Source organism: Pan troglodytes, chromosome 17 (genome assembly GCF_028858775.2).
Source record: "Pan troglodytes isolate AG18354 chromosome 17, NHGRI_mPanTro3-v2.0_pri, whole genome shotgun sequence".
Taxonomy (NCBI): Eukaryota; Metazoa; Chordata; class Mammalia; order Primates; family Hominidae; genus Pan; species Pan troglodytes.
In genome coordinates, this window is record NC_072415.2 from 27,227,511 (window position 1) to 27,250,917 (window position 23,407).

Below are 23,407 nucleotides of genomic sequence, written 5' to 3' on the forward strand. Positions count from 1 at the left end.
CAATAAACTTACTTGTCAGATACCTTGCCAATATTGGAACCCTAAAACACCTAAATATTTACTGCAAGTTATATGTATTCACTCTGCACATAGATTTTGACTAACTCCCTATAAAGAACAGCCTCTGAGTAGAAATAGACAGTGGTCAATATAATGAAATCTCAGTACTCAGCTCAATAACATCCATAATTGAAATAACATATTTGAAGTACATTTGCTGGGATTGATAAGATCCTCCTTGAGGATACTCGGGAATGATCACCTTTTCATTCAGTAAATATTTTTTGTGTGTTTGCTCTATGCTACAAATTTCTGGGCAGAGGAGTTACAGCAGCAAACAAAACAGACCAGGTTCCTGCTCTCCTTCTGATTATATTCTAATGAGGAGGACAGATGTAAACAAGGACGCAGATGTGAAATCAATGAGATAACTGCAAACAGTGAAAAGTGCTATTTTTACAAAATAAAAGAAAGCCAGTTGTGGTGACAGGTACCTGTAGTCCCTGCTACTTGGGAGGCTGAGGCTGGAGGATTGCTTGAACCCAGAAGTTCAAGGCCAGGCTGGCCAACAAAGTGAGACCCCCACCCCCAATCCTTTTAAAAAATAAAAATTAAGTAAATAAATAAATAAATAAGAGCAATGGGATAGAGTTATTTCTGGCCTGCTCTAAATATAGTAATCAAGGAAGACTCTCTGAGGAAGTTATATTTGAAGTCAAATGTGAACAAAAGAAAAGAGCTGGTTATAGGAAGATTGGGCAGTTTAGGGCAGCAGGCAAGAGGGAGCGAGCAGCAAGTACACTAGCCAAGGGCAGAAAGGAAATAGCATTGCAAAGCACAGAAAGAAACCATGTGGCTAATGGGTCCGGAATAAGGGGAAAAGTCATGTGAGATGAAGTAGAAGAAATAGGGAAATAGGCCGGGTGCGGTGGCTCATGCGTGTAATCCCAGCACTTTGGGAGGCCGAGGCAGGCGGATCATGAGGTCAAGAGATCAAGACCATCCTGGCCAACATGGTGAAACCCTGTCTCTACTAAAAATACAAAAATTAGCTGGGTGTGGTCAGGCGTGCCTGTAGTCCCAGCTACTCGGGAGGCTGAGGTAGGAGAATCGCTTGAAGCTGGGAGGAGGAGGTTGCAGTGAGCCGAGATTGAACCACTGCACTCTAGCCTGGGCGACAGAGGGAGATTCTGTCTCAAAAAATAAGAAAAAAAAAAAAAAAGATATTGAGCTGAGAGAAAAACAGTTGAGTTTTTTGTTGTTGTTTTCAATTGTATTTTCAAACACTTCTGCAGACTATGAAAAAGAAACCAGGGGAGGGGGGCGGGGGGGGGGGGTGGTAGCATCCGTGTGTGTGTGTGTGTGTGTGTGTGTGTGTGTGTGTGTATAAAAATGTATGTGTTACGGCTTACCCTGAATTCCAGGCAATGTCAATGTCAGCCACACACCAGATAATGTCTATTGTGTATCCTGGAAGTCAGCAGTGCTATGTGTAGCTTTTTAACATCAACATCAATCCCTTCTTAAATATTCAAAATTTTTAAAAACATTTACATTTTAAGATAAATGATCTTTCCCACTCGTTGTACAATTTTGTGTATCATGTTAATATAAGGTATCTAACTAGATATAGCTAATTCTAAATTTTCACTGTAACATAGTTACTTCCCAATATAAAGGCCTACCTTACTATACAGAATAATTTGACTTGGGGTTTAAAAATATAAGAGAAGTCTATTTGTAGCTAGTGAATCACACGTTTTTCTTAAAACAATGTTGATAATTACAGATCTAATTTTTGTTTGTATTTGAGCTTACCTTGTTTCCCCAACTCAGTAAATGATGATTGGGCTCTCCTTCACTGCCACCCCTGTCTTCCCTGATGATTTGTTTAAATTTTCATGTTTTCTTGCATGAACTCTGTTTCTACATACTGATGAGAGCACATTGTTGTCTTTTCAGTTGAATGACATTTGCTGACACCATGATTATACTCAAAAATGAATATGGCTGAAAAACTTGATATTCTGATGTATATAAGAATTCTACTCTGAAAAGATGAGGTCATTGCTTAATAAGTCAATTACTTGTACCTGACCTTGCGTTTTGGTTTAGTTGCCTGACCAAAAGAATGTCAAATCCATTTATATTGTGATTATACTAGTTGATTGTCAATGACTGTTATCTCTAAGGTGATGTATGTATAGTTTATTTTTGCAATGAAAGGCTTCACAGGTTTTGAAATAACTGGCAAAATAATAGTAAATCCTAAGTTTACTTCCATTTGTCTTGTTCAATTAAATGATTACCCCCTTTATGAAGATCTCAGGAAGTATTCTGAAGTTCAAGGTCCTCCCTGGGCCTGACACAAGGAAGCATCAGTTATGGCAGTGGTGCCCTAAAGCGGGTTCATACCAGCTTGCAAGAGCCAGACGTTACAGTTTCAGACATTTTGGAAGCCCATTATTACAAATTAAATTGTGTAACTTACAATTAGATAAATTATATCAAAAACAAAAGTTATAAACATTTAAAACTCATCATTTCCTAGTCATGTTTCTATCCATGCTCTTGAGGTTATATTCTACCATACCCGTATGGTGGAAATACTACATACTGGTGTGATCACTGCACATCTCTGCCCAACTTTATGTACAGTGACAAATATGCCATGGTATGGGTACTGACATAGTATTGAAGCTGAAAGAGGCTTATTTAATAAAAATACCTTACATCACATAAAAGATATAATAATAGTAAGTTTGTTGGGAAAAGGGCAAACTGAGATGCAACTGAATGAATGATTGTCTGATCATGGTTGAACTGCTGGCTACAGATACAAGAGTTTGGCCAAGATGAACAAAAGAATTCCATGGGAGCCGGGCGCGGTGGCTCAAGCCTGTAATCCCAGCACTTTGGGAGGCCGAGGCGGGCGGATCACGAGGTCAGGAGATCGAGACCATCCTGGCTAACACGGTGAAACCCCGTCTCTACTAAAAATACAAAAAAAATTAGCCGGGTGCAGTGGCAGGCGCCTGTAGTACCAGCTATTCGGGAGGCTGAGGCAGGAGAATGGCGTGAACCCGGGAGGCAGAGCTTGCAGTGAGCCGAGATCGCGCCACTGCACTCCAGCCTGGGCAACAGAGCGAGACTCCGTCTCAAAAAAAAAAAAAGAAAAGAATTCCATGGGAACCAATTCACTATATGGAATTTGCCATAAAGAATACTGTATATTTCATTGTTACTTGTAGACTGTGTGCCACATATCTTTCGTATCAGCAAAATTTATAATAAACATATGGACATATATATGCATACTTCCTCCCCTATAGTGTTTCTTACTCAACGTTGGACCAGACACCATTGCTTATGCAGGAAAGATGAAATTCAATAGGAAACAAACTTAAAAGCAGCTTTTCCAGAAAGTCATAAGGAAGAGCAATGTGAACATAATCTGTTAAAATCAGTGTATGTTCATACAGATACCAATTTGATTTACCAGTATTGAAAAGAATTTTGTTTGCAAACTCCTCCAGTTTGAAAGAGAACCAGGACTTCAACCAAATGAAACTGCAGACATTTTTGTTCAGCCTAAATGATCATGACTATTGCGTAAGATTAGATAATATTATTTATTTTTAACTATGACTTATAAAAAATGCTCTTTAAATCAAATGATTGTTCTCAGGTCTAATTTATCTTAGTTTGGTATTTTCACCTTTAAATTCACCGAAAAGCCAAATGCCGTGGCTCACGCCTGTAATCCCAGCACTTTGGGAGGCTGAGGCAGGCGGATCACAAGGTCAGGAGATTGCGACCATCCTGGCTAATACAGTGAAACCACGTCTCTACTAAAAATACAAAAAATTAGCTGGGTGTGATGGCGGGCGCTGTAGTCCCAGCCACTCAGGAGGCTGAGGCAGGAGAATGGCATCCACCCAGGAGGCAGAGGTTGCAGTGAGCCGAGATCCGAGATCCGAGATCGTGCCACTGCACTCCAGCCTGGGTGACAGAGCGAGACTCTGTCTCAAAAAAAAAAAAATTCACTGCAAAGGTGCATAAATATCAGTCAAGGGTACTGACTTGCTTCATGAACAACTTGACTTGCTCAGATAACCCGTTCACTCTCTGACTTGAGGGAGCTGAAATCTAAACCCATCAGACCAAGAAAAGGGCTCTGGCCCAACCACCCCAGAAAAGAAAATTACCAGATCGCACCATGGTTTTTAACCACCTGTTACATGTTTCAACAGAAACTCTGTCCTAACATGCATCAGATGATCTCTATATACAGTATCAAAGAGGAAGTGCTGGTCCCTAGCATCCTATTGTGTGAACTTTTATTGATCCATAATCTGGTATAATTTATATACAGAAATAGTCACTCAGGCAGACTTGGCCTTTGTCCCATCCAAAAACATATTTGATCCCATTTTTAGTGAAAAATTTCCCCAAATGGTTTTAGTGGGGGAAAAGAAGACATCCATGAGACCTAGTTAAGACTAAAAATTATTTTATTTTTGAAGTTGATATTTGTTTAGTTACGTTCTTGCAATGCCAGCAGAAAAAGAAAAATCCAAATCTGAAGCATGCGTGTGTTATGAGAAGCCTGGAAAAGGCGATTTGGGTCCATTATATAACTGCCACTTTTTGTTTTTATTCAAGGTGTCATAAAACTGAGTTCTGCAGTTGAAGGTATGTTTTTACAACCACAAAATCAATAATGTTTTGCTTAAAGGTTGCATAGCGTGGCTTGTAGCTAAAAAGCTTCTGTGGCAGTGGTGTTTGACGCCATGTGCGAATTGCCAGCTATTGCCATTGCATCTGTGTTTCTCCTTGTTCTGGTCATTTTATGCTGCAAAGCTCTCAGCCCTCCTCAAGTGGCATTTGCACTGACCTGAGAGGGCAGCACCAACATGTCTGTTTCTGTCTCCTGATGTGACTGCCTCGGAGCCGGTGCTCCTCAGCGAGCCTGGGCTCTTCTGTGGCCTTATTTGAGGCTGGACATAGTCTTGTCAGGAACCTTTGCCCTGGATCTTTCAGCAGAGCCTGGTCTAGAGCGTCCTTTATCCCAACGGAGCAGACATGTTTGCCCAGGAAGTATGTGAGCAAGAAGAGTCATTTAAGCTTCTTCCTGATGAGAAAATGAGATGGTTAAGGCATTTGCCGGTCTCATTGCGGGTTCCTCCTGGGCGGTGTGACCCACCACCACGAGGCATAGTGAAGACCAAGTTCCTTTACTGTTGTCCATGTCGGTGAGTGGCAGTTCCCTTCAGTCATATATTCAAAAAGCCGAGAAGAAAAGGAAGAAGGATTTAAGGAAAGTACAAAAGAGACGTCCAAGCAAAGTGTTTTGCTGAGTAACCCCAAGAATATTAAAATGACCTCATTTTCTGAAATGATTTATTGGTATAAAATTGATCTCCTTAGCCCCATAGGAGTTTCACAAATCAAAAGTAGAGAATGTGTCATTTTCTTCTTTTGTGAGTTTCTGTGTTTGTTTTGGGGGGGGTGTGTGTTCTCGTTTATTGGGAGTTTGTCGGCCATGCTTTGGAGGTTTCTTCATCCTCACTTAATCAGGGGAGGCTGCATGGAAGAGGTAGTGGGCTTTCGGGTGAGTTTTCAACTTAAAGGGAGATGTGGCTGGCTTGGTGAATGGGCAATGCATGGAGGTGGGGAGTGGGAAATTGCAGTGGGGGTTGGAGTGGTGAGGTCGTTCAGGGGGCTGGAGTTTCAAGGTTGGGAGGTGGGAGAGTAGGTCAGTTATGTACCCATGGGACTGGCAAATCCAAAGTAAGGGTGCTTTATCCCTTTGGCGGATTTAGTACCATTACATTTTACAAAACCAAGTTGAAAAGGCAGTATTTGTGGCATTCGTGGCAGAAAGTATGATGCTACTCTAAACTCAGCAAAAGGTGCAGGCAGCGGTGTTTCAGGGTGGAGAGAAAAAGACCTTCTCACCTCGAGGAGAAAGTGCATGTTGCAGGCCTGTGGTAGGCCAAGCAGAAATTCAAGTTCCCTTTGCGCATCAAAGTGGAATTTTACTGAAGGACAATCCAAGTTCCTTCCTGCCTAAAAAGATAGAAGAGACACAGAAACAAAATCAAGCAGCACCATGAGAATGACCTTGGCTGCAGAAACTCCCAGTAGCAATTTGAGCACTGAGTTTCAGTTAATTATCTGTTGAATTACAGATAACAGTTGGTTCACTCTGGGCCGTTTTGATGTTTTATCAAGGAATGGCTTTGAAGTCATAGTTTTACATTGCCTGCTTGGTTTGAGTGCAGTATTCCACTTGCCAACAAAAGGATACAGTGACAAAATACAACTTTCATTTTAAAAGTCAGAAAGTCAAGAGAGCATTAAGTAATTTTAAAACTATTGTTTTGCTAGAGGTTATTAGTGGGTGTCATGGCTTGTCTGCACCCCCAGGACAGGGTTCTGTTTTCTCCAGAAAGATGAGAGTTTGAGGGAAAACAAAGGCAGGAAGCAGAGTGACTGCTTGGGGCTAGTCCGGCATCCTCTGGCCACCTTCCTCATCACTCAGCCTCCTCTGAGTCCCTGGGGCTCACAGGAAGTTCTCTGGAGTGGCTGCGGATACCAGAAGTCAGGCCCACTGCGACTGTTGCTTGAGCATCTTTTTGGGCAGCTTATTGTCTGAGGCTCGGGAGCATGCTGTGTTGTAACCGTGTTAGAATATATGTGTGCAGGGGCAATTTGGGAGTGCGGTTGTTGGGCTGGGGGGACGTGTGTTCCATGCATGCATTCTCAGTGCATCTGAAACGTGGAACTCTTACAAGCATGCTCAGTGGCACGTGTGTCGGACAGTATCTCTTGATGAGAAATCAAACCTCAGATGGTCGGCCTTGCCACTGCTTAGCTAATTACCGTACTTGCAACTTTCCATCTGCAGAATGAATTCAAGGCAGCTTCGTACAGCTTTTCATGTCAAAGAGTGTGCACATCAGTGGAAGAAATCCACTGTCAGAAATGAAACCTCTTTCCTTTTTTAAAAAAAACAGACTCTGCTCTATATTATCCTAGAGCTCTGAAACTAGTATTAATATTTTAGGTAGATTCTCTTATTCTTTTCAAGGAAAAATAATTGTCAAAGTCCTAAGAGAAAAACAAACCAAGATTCCATTTGCCACTCCCTACCAAGTGTCTATGGCAGGCAGTTTTGTTTCTTCTTTTCTGGAGCAGGGGTGCCCTCTTCTGCACTGTGCAGCTTCATATCAGCTTTTTAAATCAGCAAAAAGAAAAACCCATCTTGTGTCTCATGAATACTAAGGTTAAAGGTGGAATGTCCTTTGAATTTAAACAGAAACACTCATCAATGCTTTGATTATTTTGCGATGAGGAAAAATAAGTGAATAGGGAAAAAGTTCAGTTTGAAAGAAATAATTGCAAAGTTTTATCGATAACACTGATGAATTCTCACCTCTGATTTTAGATTGATAATCCCAAACTCCGAGAAAATTGGGGTCAGAGAGAAACATCTAGACAGCAATTTGACGGAAGGGGGAAATAGTCGCACCAATGGCAGGGAAGGAAAAACCACTCACAGCAAGAATTCCTCAAGAGTCTTCTAAATATTTCTCTGAATAAGGTCTTTTCTCTTGAAACTGGAGCAGGGAGATAGATGTAGGTCTACATATTTTCACCAGTAGGGCCAAAACATTGGCCTTATCAAGGAGAAGTGGGAACACAGGTCATGGAAGAGCTGAGTCACCCCTGAGTCAGAATGACTCTGATATTCTATAGGCAGCTATTTATTTCCAGGGAAGGAGGGGCCACCCGAGCCGGAAACTCTTGGTCCAACCGAAATGGTGTATTCAGACATGGGGAGTGGGAGTGTTCCAGCAGGCACAGGCCTGGAGGGACAAGATGAGCCAGCCGTGGTGGCAGGCTGATGCAAGTCTTTGCCACTGATAACCAGCATGTGTTCTGTGTTGAGACTTGTCTGCAAGGCGATTTGTTTATACCTCATAGGTGAGAATCCAAAACACCAAAAGGACATCACATTCTTTTGAAAGCCCGTATGAAAAAAATGAAGGTTGTCTTCTTTGGAAAAGTTCCATGTTTCTAAATATAGGAACAGATGAGCCTCTCTGAAGAAATCAAATAAATGAGGGCTGGGTGCGGTGGTTCACACCTGTAATCCCAGCACTCTGGGAGGTCGAGGCAGGAAAATAGCTTGAGGCCAGGTATTCAAAGTTCAAGACGGGCGTGAGCCACAGAGCGAGTCCCCCTCATCTCTACAAAAAATATTTTGTAAAAGTTGGCTGGTTGTGGTAGCATACACCTGTAGTCCTAGCTACTTGGGAGTCTGAAGTGGCAGGACCAGTTGAGCTCAGGAGTTTGAGGCTGCAGTGAGCTATGACTGCACCACTGCACTCCAGCCTGGTCAACAGAGCAAGACCCTGTCTCTAAAATAAAAACTTTTTAAGGAAATTCTGTTGTTCATAGTATGACAAGCCAGGTGTCCAAAAACACCCCAAAGGGATTTAATGTATTAAAAATATTCCTAATGTATTGATGTCATTCCCTCTGTAGGTGAACTCTGCCCTTGTCATTGTGTCTTTCTTTCTTTCTTTCTTTCTTTTTTTTTTTTTTTTTTTTTTGATACAGAGTCTCGCTCTGTTGCCCAGGCTGGAGTGCAGTGTTGTAATCTCGGCTCACAGCAACCTCCACCTCCCAGGTTCAAGCAATTCTCGTGCCTCAACCCCCTGAGTAGCTGGAACTACAGGCACACTCTACCATGCCCAGCTAATTTTTGTTTTTTGTTTTTTGTTGTTGTTGTTGTTGTTGTTGTTTTTGAGACAGTCTTGCTCTGTCTCCCAGGCTGGAATGAAGTGGCGTGATCTTGGCTCGCTGCAACCTCCGCCTCCTGGGTTCAAGTGATTCTCCTGCCTCAGCCTCCCGAGTAGCTGGAATTAGAGGTGCACACCACCACGCCAGGCTATTTTGTATTTATAGTAGAGACAGGGTTTCACCATGTTAGCCAGGCTGGTCTCGAACTCCTGACCTCAAGAGATCCACCCACCTCGGCCTCCCAAAGTGCTGGGATTACAGGCGTGAGCCACTGCACCCGGCCTAATTTTTGTATTTTTAGTGGAGACGGGGGTTCGCCTTGTTGGCCAGGCTGGTCTCAAACTCCTGGCCTCAAGTGATCTGACCACCTTGGCCTCCCAAAGTGCTGGAATTACAGGCATGAGCCACCTTGCGCAGCTGAATCTTTCTATTTTTAGAGCAAAGCCATGTGCTCAGTGTGTCAAGGTAGACTGTGGTAAATCCTTTAATAAACAGATGCTGATGGACTTACCACCAGTAGTAAACTGAGAATGAAGTTTCAACTTTTTGTTTGTTTGTTTGTTTGTTTTTGTTTTTTAGGCAGAGTCTTGCTCTATCGCCAGGCTAGAGTGCAGTGGCACATTGTCGGCTCCCTGCAACCTCCACCTCCTGGGTTCAAGCGATTCTCCTGCCTCAGCCTCCCAAGTAGCCGGGATTACAGGCGCCTGCCACCATGCCTGGCTAATTTTTGTATTTTTAGTAGAGAGGGGGTTTCACCATGTTGGCCAGGATGGTCTCGGTCTCCTGACCTCATGATCCACCCACCTCAGCCTCCCAAAGTGCTGGGATTCCAGGCATGAGCCACCGCGCCCAGCCAACTTTGTTTTTTTGAGACAGAGTCTGGCTCTGTCGCCAGGCTGGAGTGCAATGGTGTGATCTCGGCTCACTGCAACATCCAACTCCCTGGTTCAAGCAATTGTCCTGCCTCAGCCTCCCGAGTAGCTGGGATTCCAGGCACGCATGACCACACCCAGCTAATTTTTGTATTTTAATAGAGACAGGGTTTCACCATGTTGGCCAGGATGGTCTCCAACTCCTGACCTCGTGATCCGCCCACCTTGGCCTCCCAAAGTGCTGGGATTACAGGCGTGAGCAGCCATGCCTGGCCAGTTTCAACATTTTTACTACCGGAAATCAAAATGTTAGATAACTGACAGAGATAGGATAGAGCTATCTCCCAGAGGGAGTTCCTTCCTTCCTTCCACCAGCGTGGTAGGTGGCAGTGTGTCAGGAATACTAAATGGAATAGTATAGAAACTGAGAACAAAACTCAAGAAACTTGTTTCTGCAAAGAAACCCAGACATCCTCTTTATAAAAATGACGTGGAGGCTGGAGCACCACACTAAACAAACGAATGTTCTCTTCTCAGATGTATCTTTACTTGTCATTATACTTTTGGCTAAAAGTTTCTTTTTTTTTTTTTCTTTTGTAGAGACAGGGTCTCTCTATGTTGCCCAGGGTAGTGTTGAACTCCTGGCCTCAAGCTGTCCTCCTGCCTTAGCCTCTGCATCCAGCCAAAATATTCCTATGAAATATAAATGTTTCAACCAGGCACGGTGACTCACAACTGTAATCCCAGCACTTTGGGAGGCTGAAGCAGGAGCATCACTTGAGGTCAGGAGTTCAAGATCAGCATGGCCAACATGGTGAAACTCTGTCTCTACTAAAAATACAAAAAATTAGCCAAGCATGATGGCAGGTGCCTGTAGTCCCAGCTACTCAGGAGGATGAGCAGGAGAATCGCTTGAATCCAGGAGGTGGAGGTTGCGGTGAGCCGAGATTGTGCAACTGCACTCCAGCCTGGGTGACAGAGCAAGATCCTGTTTCCAAAAAAAATAAAAAAATAAAAAACAGTATTGTCTCTGGGAGCATTGAGAGTTTCCCAAATAGCTTCCTAAGACGAGGACCCTCCTGAAATGGCAGAGATGGAGCCACGTGACCCAGAAACTGGAAGATGTGTGGAAAGAAATTTCCAAGGGTTAGCCATTTGTCGTCTTGTGATTACCCTCACCTCAGATGAAGTTGACCTCAAATGACCAACCATTGACCTCATCTCAGAGCTCTCTCACATTTATCTTTTTACTTTTTTTTTAAGTTTATCTTTTCCCCTCTTTGTTTCCCTCTCCCTCCTCCTCTTTTCCAACTGCCCTTTTCTATTTCTGCACAGTGTAGAAGAAAGTTTAAGGGGGACCCTAGGCAACAGAAAGCCAGCCAGTGGCTGGAAGGGTCTGGCAAGGAACCGCTATTGGCCTCAGTGTCCTAGCCAATAAAATAAAGACTTTTGGGGCAGTTGCAGAGACTAAACTAGATGCTAGAGAGAAAGCCTTAACACAGTGTACGGAAGGCAGTAGGCGCTCTCCTTCCTGCTTTCCTCTTTCCAATGTCTAATGATCATTTCTACTAGAATCACGGTGTAGCACACTACTGAGAGTTTCATTTTGGGCAAAGCCACAAACAGAGCCAGCTTATAAATCCTTGCTTCTCCCCTTTGAGAGTCCCTAGAGGGAAGCGACTCCTCGTGTTGGATAGAGCTCTCTGATCACCTTTCTGGGACCTGTGGCATCTGCCAGGGGCAAGTCACAGCCCCAGTTTGGAGTGTTCAATTCAGATGAGATTGTCCCCCAGTCTGTTCTTTGAGTCCTGGAAGGTGGGGAGGAGAGGAAAGGTTTTCAGGCAACAAACAAGTGCTGACTGAAGACTGATTTCATCATATTAATTGTGTTTTATTACAAAAGAGTTTATACTGGCACAGTGTTCCTGAGCAAGCCATTTGTCACCACTCATCAACGTTATCAAAGTTTTTGAATAAGGAGAACCAAAGTAAATACAACCACAGCTATCCAGAGAGGAACTTTTCATAAATCTTTGAACTGTAAGCCAAAAACTAATCAAATCTGTGCTGAATAAGCGGCCTTGAGCACTTAACAACAAATTAGCATAACCCAGAAGACAGTGTGCATCCCAAGCACCATAACCTACCCTTCACCCTCCTCCCTGGGGCAGGAAGTAGGCATTTACAAATCAAAGGCAAGCTGCAAACGATAATCTGCCACTTGTCACTGATTTATTTTCCCTCTTTTCTTTTTGTTTTTCAAGAGTATAAGTTTCAATGTCTGTGTATTTGTTTTTGTTATTTTGGCAGTCTAGTGAAAGTTTTCAATGTAAACAAAACTCTTACTCTTAAAGAACAAGCAACTCTATTACATTGCATAAGAAGGCAGTTCTTAAAGACAATGGTCTAATTAGCAGTCTTTGAAGCCAATTCAATAGTAATATCAAAGCCACTTCTAGTATTTCAAGCCCAAATTTAGAAAATGGCCTTGATATTTTCAGTCTAAAACTATAGTCTGACCTTACTATTAATTTTGGAACACACCATAATGTAGACAACTGCTGAATCACTTAATGTTATGAACCCGGAAATCACACCCTCTTAAACGATACATCACACCCATTAAAATTAACTGTAAAATCCATTTTGTATTGATTTTGTTTGAATTTGGTATCCAACTAAGATGCTTTACATGCGTAAATATTGCCACAGCTGTATATACAACGGTTTTGTTGAATCCATTGATGCTTTAAGTTGAAAGAGCATACGTTATGGGTTTTGTTTGGTTTCACTGAGAAGAAGACCAAAGGATTTTTCTAGCAATGTTTCAACAAAATGCAAAATTAGATGCCAGTCCAGAAGCCTTAAGGATGTGAAATGTTTTGAAAATACAGATTTTCAGCTATTTCGTAGCTTTAACCGACATGTGTGCTTAAGTGAAGGCAGAAGGAAACCTGGTACACTTCTGCTGAGTACAGTGTTTCTTAAACATGCACCTGTTAAGAGATAGAGAAGCAAATTTAATTTCCTTTTTAGCCTTCTATATCCCATTGTTGATTTTATACATGCCCTCCTTAAATATGAACTCCTAAAATTGTGTTTGGAACACATATTGGAAGAAAGTATAGAACAGTACATAGGACAGTCCTAGGTTCAAACTTCGTAGCCAGAACTTCCTGGCTGTGTTGTAATCTGGAGCAAGTTACTCCGTCTGTACCACACTTTCCTCATCTGTAAAATGGGGTAAAGCTACTTAGCACTCCAGTTGATTAAGAAGCTTAAATAGACCGGGCGTGGTGGCTCACACCTGTAATCCCAGCACTTTGAGAGGCCAAGGAGGGCCATCACCTGAGGTCAGGAGTTTGAGACCAGCCTGGTCAACATGGTGAAACCCCATCTCTACTAAAAATACAAAAATTAGCCAGGCGTGGTGGCACACACCTGTAGTCCCAGGTACTCGGGAGGCTAAGTCAGGAGAATCGCTTGAACCCCGGAAGCGGAGGTTGCAGTGAGCCAAGATCGTGCCATTACCCTTCAGCCTGGGTGACAGAGCAAGTCTCCGTTTAAAAAAAAAAAAAAGCTTAAATAAAATCAGATAATGTTGAAGTACCTAGTAAACTGTTTAGCATGTAGGCATTCAATATATTTTAGATATTTATTTATAGTTTTGTTATCGTTTTTGTTTTTATGGGCTCAAAAATTAAATTATAAAAAATTCATATGCTGCTACTTTTGCTTGATATTATATATATAGACATATATATAAATATATATATATATATTTTTTTTTTTGAGATGGATTTTCACTCTTGTTGCCCAGGCTGGAGTGCAATGGCACAATCTCAGCTCACTCCAACCTGCGCCTCCCAGGTTCAAGCGATTCTCCTGACTCAGCCTCCCTAGTAGCTGGGATTACCGCCATAAGCCACCATACCTATGCCTGGCTAATTTTTTGTATTTAGTAGAAACAGGGTTTCACCATGTTGGTCAGGCTGGTCTGGAACTCCTGACCTCAGATGATCCACCCACCTCAGCCTCCCAAAGTGCTGAGATTACAGGCGTGAGCCACTGCACCCGGTGATGTTACAATATATATTATTTATTTATTTACTTATTTTGAGATGGAGTCTCGCCCTGTCGCCCAGTCTGAAGTGCAGTGGTTCGATCTTGGCTCACTGCAAGCTCCGCCTCCCCGGTTCACGCCATTCTCCTGCCTCAGCCTCCCAAGTAGCTGGGACTACAGGCACCCACCACCACGCCCAGCTAATTTTTTGTATTTTTTAGTAGAGACGAGGTTTCACTGTGTTAGCCAGGATGGTCTCAATCTCCTGACCTCGTGATCTGCCCGCCTCGGCCTCCCACAGTGCTGGGATTACAGGCATGAGCCACCGTGCCCGGCTGTTACAATATTTTTTAAAGAGCAATGATCATGTGTCTAAATAACATGAATTTGTTTTTTACTAAATTAAATATTATTTTATTACATGTAATCTAATGGAAATCTAACTAATGAGCTTGATGCAATCAAAACCACTCAAGAAAAATGATTAGAATTCTCTACACAACTGTTTCCTTTTCTTTATCTGATTATGGTTTTGGTTTAAGTATGGAGGGTTTTATTTGTTTTCTTTTCTTATCTTTTTCTTTTCTTTTTTTGGAAACAGGATCTTGCCCAGGCTAGAGCACAGTGATACAATCTCAGCTCATTGTAGCCTTGACCTCCTGGGCTTAAGTGATCCTCCATCTCAGCCTCCCGAGTAGCTGGGATCACAGGTGTGTGCCATCACGCTCGGCTAACTTTTTATTTTTGTAGAGATGAGGTCTCATTATATTGCCCAGGCTGGTCTCAAACTCCTGGGTTCAAGCTATCTTCCAGCCTTAGCCTCCTAAACTGCTGGGATTACAGGCATGAGCCACCACACCTGGCCTCCTTTTTTAAAAATATTGTTTTGGAGTAGCATTAGTTGAGTGAATACTCATCAAATTAAAAATAAGACGTTTGAAAACTACCACCGTCAAATGATTTAGGGCATACCAGTCTCATATAGAGTATTTGTAAGGCACGATGATGTAAAGGATTCAGGCTGCTGAGGTCTGTGGCAGGAAGCACAGAAAGACTGTTTCCAAACATGACATATTATACTCTATTGCTTCATGCTTATTAATCTGTGTATGACAAAGCTCATGAATAAAGTTAATAAATGCCCTTACTACTATTTCATGCCCTATCCCAGGCCATGGGGACAGAAAGATGGAAAGATGAGCCAGACATGGTTCTTCTATCTAGACAAGGCAGCATACGTGTGAACAGGCCATTATGACTTAATATAATGAATGCAATGGCAGGAATATATAAAAGGAATTATGTGAACATAGAAGTCAGCCTAGGAACTCTGCCTGGGTAGATCAGAAGGATGCCCCAGTGCACATGTCTAGGTTTTGCAAGCTATGCAGAGGCAAACAGGAAGGGGAGGGCTCATTGAGGGAGACCTAAGCCTGCACACAGACAGAAGGATGAAAAATGCCTAGCCCTCCAGGAGTCAGATGTGGCTGCAGCTCCATGCCCACAAGGGAAAACATCCAGGCGTGAAGTTGGGAATGCTGGTTGGAAATACATTTTCAAAGTTCCTACAGGCAATACATAGCCAGAAAAGGATGTTATTTATTTATTTATTTTCATTTTCTGTATTAAAAAAATATATATTCACATAGCTCAACAATTGAAATATGGCAGCCTGGACCACATGTGAAACCCTGTCTCTACAAGAAATACAAAAATTAGCCAGGTGCACCTGGGACTGCACCTGTAGTCCCAGGCATGCACCTGTAGTCCCAGCTACTCGGGAGGCTCAGGTGATCCTCTCACCTGGGAAGTCGAGGCTGCAGTGAGCTGTGATTCCTCCACTGCACTCCAGCCTGGGCTATAGAGTGAGACCCTGTCTCAAAAAAGAAAAACAAAAAAATTAAAATACGAGGGAAAAATGCATTGACTCAATACACAGTTCCCATTCCCCTTAACAGGTAACCTACCATGACCAATTTTCTTTTTTCTATATAGATGTATGCTTTTTGCATATTTAAACATTATGAGTATGTATTTTCCCCTTTTTTACCCAAAGGATAATACACTATGTACACTATTGTACAGCTTGCTTTTTTCACTTAACAATATGTCTTAGTAATATTTCCATATTTCCATAGAGAACTTTCTAGTTATGTTTTGCAGCTACATAGTATTCTACTATATGGATATATTACAATTTACGTAACCAGTTTCTTCTTTGCCACACGTTTAATTAGTCCCAATATTTAGCTTTCTCATACAGTGCTTTAATAAATAAATAATAGGCTGGCCGCAGTGGCTCACGCCTGTAATCCCAGCACTTTGGGAGGCCGAGGCGGGTGGATCATCTGAGGTCAGGAGTTCGAGACCAGCCTGGCCGACATGGTGAAACCTCATCTCTACTAAATATATAAAAAAATTAGCCGGGCATGGTGGTGAGCGCCTGTAATCCCAGCTATTCAGGAGGCTGAGGCAGGAGAATCACTTGAACCCGGGAGGCGGAGGTTGCAGTGAGCCAAGATCATGCCATTACACTCCAGCCTGGGCAACAAGAGCAAAACTCCGTCTCAATAAATAAATAAATAAATAAATAAATAAATAAATAAATAATAAAATAATATTGTAAACATATAATTTTGTCCTAATATGTCTTCAGGATAAATCCCTGAAGTGGAGTTACGAGGTCAAAGGTTGTATTAATGAGGTTACGTTTTGCTACAATAACAAATAACTCTCAAATCTGTCACTAAACATACCAAAAATATTCCAACCCCTAGTACATGTCCTGTGATGTTCGTTTTGCAGGAGATTCCTGCTCCACACAGTCTCTCAGAGACCCAGGCTTGGGTCTTGTGCCTGCACCATCTGGAACCCACAGCCTTCACAGTCATTGCCGCAGGGGAGAGACAACCTTGAACCAAAAGTGACAAACATTATTTCCACTTATATTTTATTGGCTAGAACTAGTCACATGGCCCTGCCAAACTTCAGGAAGGCCAAGAAGTACAGTTTTTGTGTGTGTTTCTGGTAGGAGAAGAGAGTACAATATGGGTGAGCACTAATTATATCTATCAGAAAGCATGCATGCTTTTTTCATTGGCAAAAGTCTGCCAAATTACCCTCCGTAGGCTTTCCCAGTGGACACCACTAGGAGTGCCACCAGCACTGTTGAAAGCGCCTGTTTCTCCACAGTTTCATCAACGTACTCTTTCATCAAACTTTTGGGTTTTCCATTTGTAATACTCTTATCATGAGCAATGTTGAACCTATATTTGAGTCATTTGTATTTCCTTTTCAATGAACTGTCATGTCATATCCTTCAGCATTTTGTTTTGTTTTGTTTTGTTTTGAGATGGAGTCTCGCTCTGTCACCCAGGCTGGAGTGCAGTGGCGCGATCTCAGCTCACTGCAACCTCTGCCTCCCGGGTTCACGCCATTCTCCTGCCTCAGCCTCCCAAGTAGCTGGGACTACAGGCGCCTGCCACCACGCCCTGCTAATTTTTTGTATTTTTAGTAGAGACGAGGTTTCACCGTGTTAGCCAGGATGGTCTCGATCTCCTGACCTTGTGATCCGCCCGTCTCTGCCTCCCAAAGTGCTAGGATTATAGGTGTGAGCCACCGCACCTGGCCTCCTTCAGCATTTTTTAGATGACTGTTAGTCTTTTTCTTACTGAGTTGTTGGAGTTATATATTAGAGAGAATACCCCTTTGGTTTTGACTTACTTTTTCTTTCTTTCTTTCCTTTCTTCTTTCTTCTTTCTTTCTTTTTCTTTCATCTGTCCTCCCGTTTCTACGTATACAAAAGGTGGCATATTATACACTCTCTTTGCTTTTCAAAATTCTGTAATATATTCTGGAAATCATTCATTTTATTAAAATCTTCTTCCTTCTTTGCTAGGGTTGCATGGTAGTCTATTGGGTGATTGTACCATAATTCACTCACACAATCTTCTATGGATGTGCAGTTTATTTCCAATATTTTGCTATAGCAAATAATGCCACAGTGAATAACTTGAGTCTAGTTGTTTCATATGTGGGGAGGCATATCTTCAGATAAACTCCTAGAGGTTGAATTGTTGGGTGAAAGTGTCGAAGAGTATCTGGTTTTACTAGACATTGCCATATCCCCCTCCCTAGGGGCTGTACCTTTTGTACTCCCACCAGCAGTATATTAAAATGCTTAGCTCTGGGGTGTGCTTTTTAAGTTCTGGACGAAGAATGTATCTTATCAAAAAGATATGAAGGCTTATGATACAAAGAGCTAACATTTGTTGAGCACTTTATAATACGTTCATAATTATAGTAAGCAAAGGCAAGGCGTATGTTATCTCATTAATACTTCACAGTAACTCAGTAGCCACTCTTATTATCCCTTGATTTATAGAGGAGAAAACCAAAAAAGGCATGGAAAAGATACTAGCTTAAGGTCATAAAATTTCAAATGCAGGACTGAGTGAGTAATAATTGAATCCTTGAAGTCATCCACAGTAATACCCTCCTTTTCAGTATACCTATCTCCAGATAGGGCTAAAAGCAGTTTAAACTATCTGAGGGAGATGGTGCATAGTGAAATCTCATGTTTACATATGCCAGGTAAGCATCCCAAATTCAAACATCTGAAATCCAAAATGCTCCAAAATCTGAAACTTTTTGAGCACTGAAATGATGCCCAAAGGAAGTATTCACTGGATCATTTTGGATTTTGGATTTTCAGATTTGGGATGCTCAACCAGTAAGAATAACGCAAATATTCCAATCCAATTCAAAAAGATCTGAAATCCAAAACAGTCTGGTCTCAAGCATTTTGGATAAGGGATAGTCAACCTGCAGTACCAATGCTTCCAGGCACAATCTAATGAGATGGGGTGAGGGAGTAGCGGGGGAGTGTTTGTGGATAATGACAATGGACTTCAGGTAAATGAACATAATTTAGCACGTGTGTCCACAGTGACAGGCACTGGTCTATGAAACACTGTTTAAGAAGGGGACCTAGGTGTTAGTGGAGACAGATCCCTGAAGACAGAACAGAAGCAGCACTGTCCCACGGAGACCGGTTAAAGATTTAGCGTCCAAAGGCATTTAACTAAATTTTTATTAGTTTTGATGTTGCAGTTTTCTGTTCATGGTTTAGAGCCAGTAACTCTTTTTTCAAGACTCAAATATTTGTATCCTCTTGAAAGGCTCATAAGCCTAGGCCCAGCATCTATAGTACATATGAGACAACCACCTGTTCTATGCCCTTACAGGACTGCTATGTGGCTAAGTGAGATGATGAGGTGAAAGGACTTTCAAACTGTACAGTGAAATATAAGTATTTGTTATGAATTTATTACAGAAAAACCAATCTACTATTGTTACCATAGAGGACAGTATTATATACTGTGTGTGTCTGTGTGTGTGTGTGTGTGTGTGTATATATATATATATATATATGTGTGTGTACATTGTCTTATGTTCTTTTTTTTTTTTTTTTTTTTTTGAGACGGAGTTTTGCTCCTGCTGCCCAGGCTGGAGTGCAATGGTGCCATCTCAGCTCACCGCAACCTCCTCCTCCCGGGTTCAAGCGATTCTCCTGCCTCAGCCTCCCGAGTAGCTGGGATTACAGGTGTCCGCCACCACACCCAGCTAATTTTTGTATTTTTAGTAGAGATGGGATTTCCTCATGTTGGTCAGGCTCCCAGCCTCAGGTGATCCGCCTGCCTTGGCCTCCCAAATTGCTGGGATTACAGGCATGAGCCAGTGCGCCCGGCCTCTTGTCTTATTTTCAATGGAATGACTGGCCTGAGAATCCTTCATAATATACATTAATTAATAATTATGTATTAATATATGATATATAATACTAGTTATATGTAATTAAGTAATAAATGTTCATGCACACATATAGTATTACATATAATACATTGTCTTACTTGTATGGAATACTAGTGTACTCTTGTTTGCTGTGCCTCATGAAGAAAATGTTTTGTACAGTGTAGTTGTTAAGAATTTAGTTCTAGATTCTGACTGCTTGGTTTGAATCCTGGCCTTCCTGCTTAGTAGCCATATGACTGTGGGCAAATAAACTGACTTCTCTGTGCCTCTCTTTCCTCATTAAAAATTTGAATGACAATAATAGTAAGGATTAAATTGTGTAATACATAATAAGGTCTTAGGACAATGTATGGCACATTGTGTGCACTCAATAAATGGTGATAGTACTTGTAATAGTAACAGTAGTCATATTGGCGGAGAAAGGAGATTGAGCATGATTCTGGACATAAGCAGACATAAGGTTTGCTGTAAAGCACAGGAAACTGCAGGGTTGCTCCACTTTGGGCATTGGTCATCACGTCTTTGGCCCTCAGCTAGGAAACATCTTTCATTTGCAAGCATGGTATAGGAAGAGCACAGGATCAGATTAGATGACCCCGGGTTCCTGAGTGCAGCAGTGGGACACTGGGGAACCACCCCTGGGGCCTGACCGGCCAGTGTCTCCACGTGCTTGGTTTCTCCTCAGTTTGGGAGCTTTGTTGGTTTCCATCACTTGTTCAACCAAGAATTCATTTCCGACCTGAGCTGAGAGCGCCCGCTGTCTGTCTCGCTGTGTAGCAGGTCCTGACTTTCCTGGTTGCTTTGAAGTGCTTTCGAAGATGGTATACTACTATTGCATGTTGGAAACAATTCTGGCTTTGCTCCTAAGAGTGTGCCATTCTCTGTTGCTTGGGCTATAGATCAAGGACTTCAGCACGTAGTTTGGAGTGAGAAGAGAACAGGACAACATGGTACTTAGCCCACAGCAGTCCTTAAGTAGGACTTTTATGTCAAGTTACCCCTATATTTATTTATATCTTTTTTAAATAAATATTTATTAAGCATCTATCACAGGGAAGACACTACTATCCTACGAGCTGTGAGGGATACGGAAAAAAAATAATGTACCCTATCTCACTAGGCTAATTAATTTAAAAGGCAACTCTGGGGCCGGGTGCCGTGGCTCACGCCTGTAATCCCAGCACTTTGGGAGGCCGAGGCAGGCGGATTACGAGGTCAGGAGATCGAGACCATCCTGACTAACACGGTGAAACCCCGTCTCTACTAAAAATACAAAAAATTAGCCGGGTGTGGTGGAGGGCGCCTGTAGTCCCAGCTGCTCCAAAGGCTGAGGCAGGAGAATGGTGTGAAACTGGGAGGCGGAGCTTGCAGTGAGCCGAGATCGCGGTACTGCACTCCAGCCTGGGCGACAGAGCAAGACTCTGTCTCAAAAAAAAAAAAAGGCAACTCTGCAGGTAGCAGGAGAACAATTATGTCCAATGGTGTATTATGTTCACCAGACTGTTACTTCATCATCATCTGCATCAGAGATTTCAGAGGCTTTTTGCCTGAGTCACTGATATGCCAAGCTGGCCCTTCAGAAACCTCATCTGTAATCAGATTTTAAGCCAATGGGCTGTGATTCCTTTTAAGCCAATGGGCTGTGATTCCCATACAAAATTCTAGCCCCGTGACCGCCAATGCCCTGTGCTATCTCCACAAAGCATCAGTTCGTGCTCTTCCTGTGCTTCTGTGCAGGCTCCTCTGGACGCTGCTAATAGCACCCAGGTCATGGTTCACAGCTTTGGGGATTTTTCTTTTCTTTTCTTTTCTTTTCTTTTCTTTTCTTTTCTTTTCTCTTTTTGAGATGGAGTCTCCCTGTTGCCCAGGCTGGAGTGCAGTGGCATGATTTTGACTCACTGAAACCTCCGTCTCCAGGGTTCAAGCCATTCTCCAGCCTCAGCCTCCCGAGTAGCTGGGACTACAGGCACCCACCACCACGCCTGGCTAATTTTTGTATTTTTAGTACAGACGGGGTTTCACCATGTTGGCCAGGCTGGTCTCAAACTCCTGACCTCAAATGATCCACCTGCCTTGGCCTCCCAAAGTGCTGGGATTACAGGCGTGAGCCACTGTGCCTGGCCAGATTTTTCCTTTCAAAACCGACGAGGGTAAAAAGCTATCTTAGGAAACTGAAGGCACAGTGTAGCATTAGTTTTGGAGTTCTTGTGGATTTATCACTAAGTGTGGTTAGATAAAGTAGATGAAAGGAAATGAGATTTATAAAACGATTGCAACCTTATCTAATATCCACTTTGATGCCATAAGCCAATGTGACCATTTTAGGATCTTATTGGACTTTGTTATAATCAGACTCATTTAGGGTTGTTCTCTTGATAATGTAGGAATCAAATACTAATGGTATCAAGTACTGATGATATTGAATGTTTGCCTGATGTTAAAAACAGAAAGCACATAATGCCTCAAGAATTTGATATTATTCTTAAAATTTTCACACTTTTAAAAATGTAAGATTAACAGAATAGTCACTGTGATCTTTATAAAGTATAAATATCTCATTAAGATGACATCCAAGGCAGTAAGATATACATTAATGTGACTGAGGGAAGAAAAACAAAATATAAAATCACAAGATGGGGGGAAAAAAAGACAGCCATGTTGGCTCACACCTGTAATCCCAACAGTTTGGGAGGCTGAGGTGGGAGGATCACTTGAGGCCAGGAGTTCAAGAACAGACTGGGCAATATCATAAGACCCTATCTTTACAAAACAACTTTTAAAAACTAGCCAGGCATGGCGGTACAAGTCCATAGTCCTAGACACTCAGGAGGCTGAGGCAGGAGGATCACTTGAGCTCAGGAGGTCAAGGCTACAGTGAGCTATGATTGCACCACTGCACTCCAGCCTAGGCAACAGAGCGAAACACTGTCTCAAAAAAAAAAAAAAAAGGGCCAGGCGCGGTGGCTCACGCCTATAATCCCAGCACTTTGGGAGGCGGAGGCAGGCAGATCACGAGGTCAGGAGATCGAGACCATCCTGGCTAACATGGTGAAACCCCGTCTCTACTAAAAAATACAAAAAATTAGCCTGGCGTGGTGGCGGGCGCCTGTACTCCCAGCTACTCGGGAGGCCGAGGCAGGAGAATGGCGGGAACCCAGGAGGCAGAGCTTGCAGTGAGCCAAGATCATGCCACTGCACTCCAGCCTGGGCAACAGAGCCAGACTCCATCTCAAAAAAAAGCTACCTAGCACAAAAACCTACAATAGTGATAATGCAACAAACCATAGAGTTATGAATTGAAAATACATTAGGTGCCAAAGAAACGTAAGTCAGGCATTAGTCTTTCTAATATATTTGGAATTGGATAAGTTTTAACAAAACTCTGTGTATTATATTGATATAATATTTAAATAAATAGAATTTTTTTTAATTTTTGAGACAGTATCTCACTTTGTTGCCCAAGCTGGATTGCAGTGGCACAATCATGGCTCATTGAAGCCTCGACCTCCCAGGCTCAATCAATCTTCTCACCTTGGTGTCTTGAGTAGCTGGGACTACAGGTGCATGCCACCATGCCCTGCTAATTTTTTTTTTTTTTTTTTTTTTTTTTTTTGTTGGGGGAGACAGGGTTTTGCCATGTTGCCCAGGCTGGTCTTGAACTCCTGGGCTCAGGCAATCCTCCCACCTCAGCCTCCCAAAGTCCTGGGATTACAGTTGTGAGGCACTGCGCCTGGCCTAGAAAAACATTTTTAAAAGAGCAAAATCATAGATATAGGAAAGTGCTACCAGGAGCGAAGTGTGTCTCCTTTACCAAATAAACTAAATGTGTTTCTAGAAGGCAAAC

General features: G+C 42.4%; 1 protein-coding gene across 25 annotated transcripts in view; it reads left to right on the forward strand.

The window, feature by feature from the left end:
- The window catches only part of DLGAP1 (DLG associated protein 1), a 964,206-nt gene that overhangs the window by 799,148 nt on the left and 141,651 nt on the right, over positions 1-23,407 (forward strand). For 12 of the 25 annotated variants that reach the window (XM_016933374.4, XM_016933378.4, XM_016933375.4 and 9 more), the window contains one exon: positions 4,666-4,695. The exons of the other annotated variants lie outside the window; for them this stretch is intronic. In XM_016933374.4, coding sequence (XP_016788863.3) covers positions 4,666-4,695 — 30 coding nt within the window. The remainder of the gene's footprint in view (positions 1-4,665; positions 4,696-23,407) is intronic. 25 annotated transcript variants of the gene reach the window in all.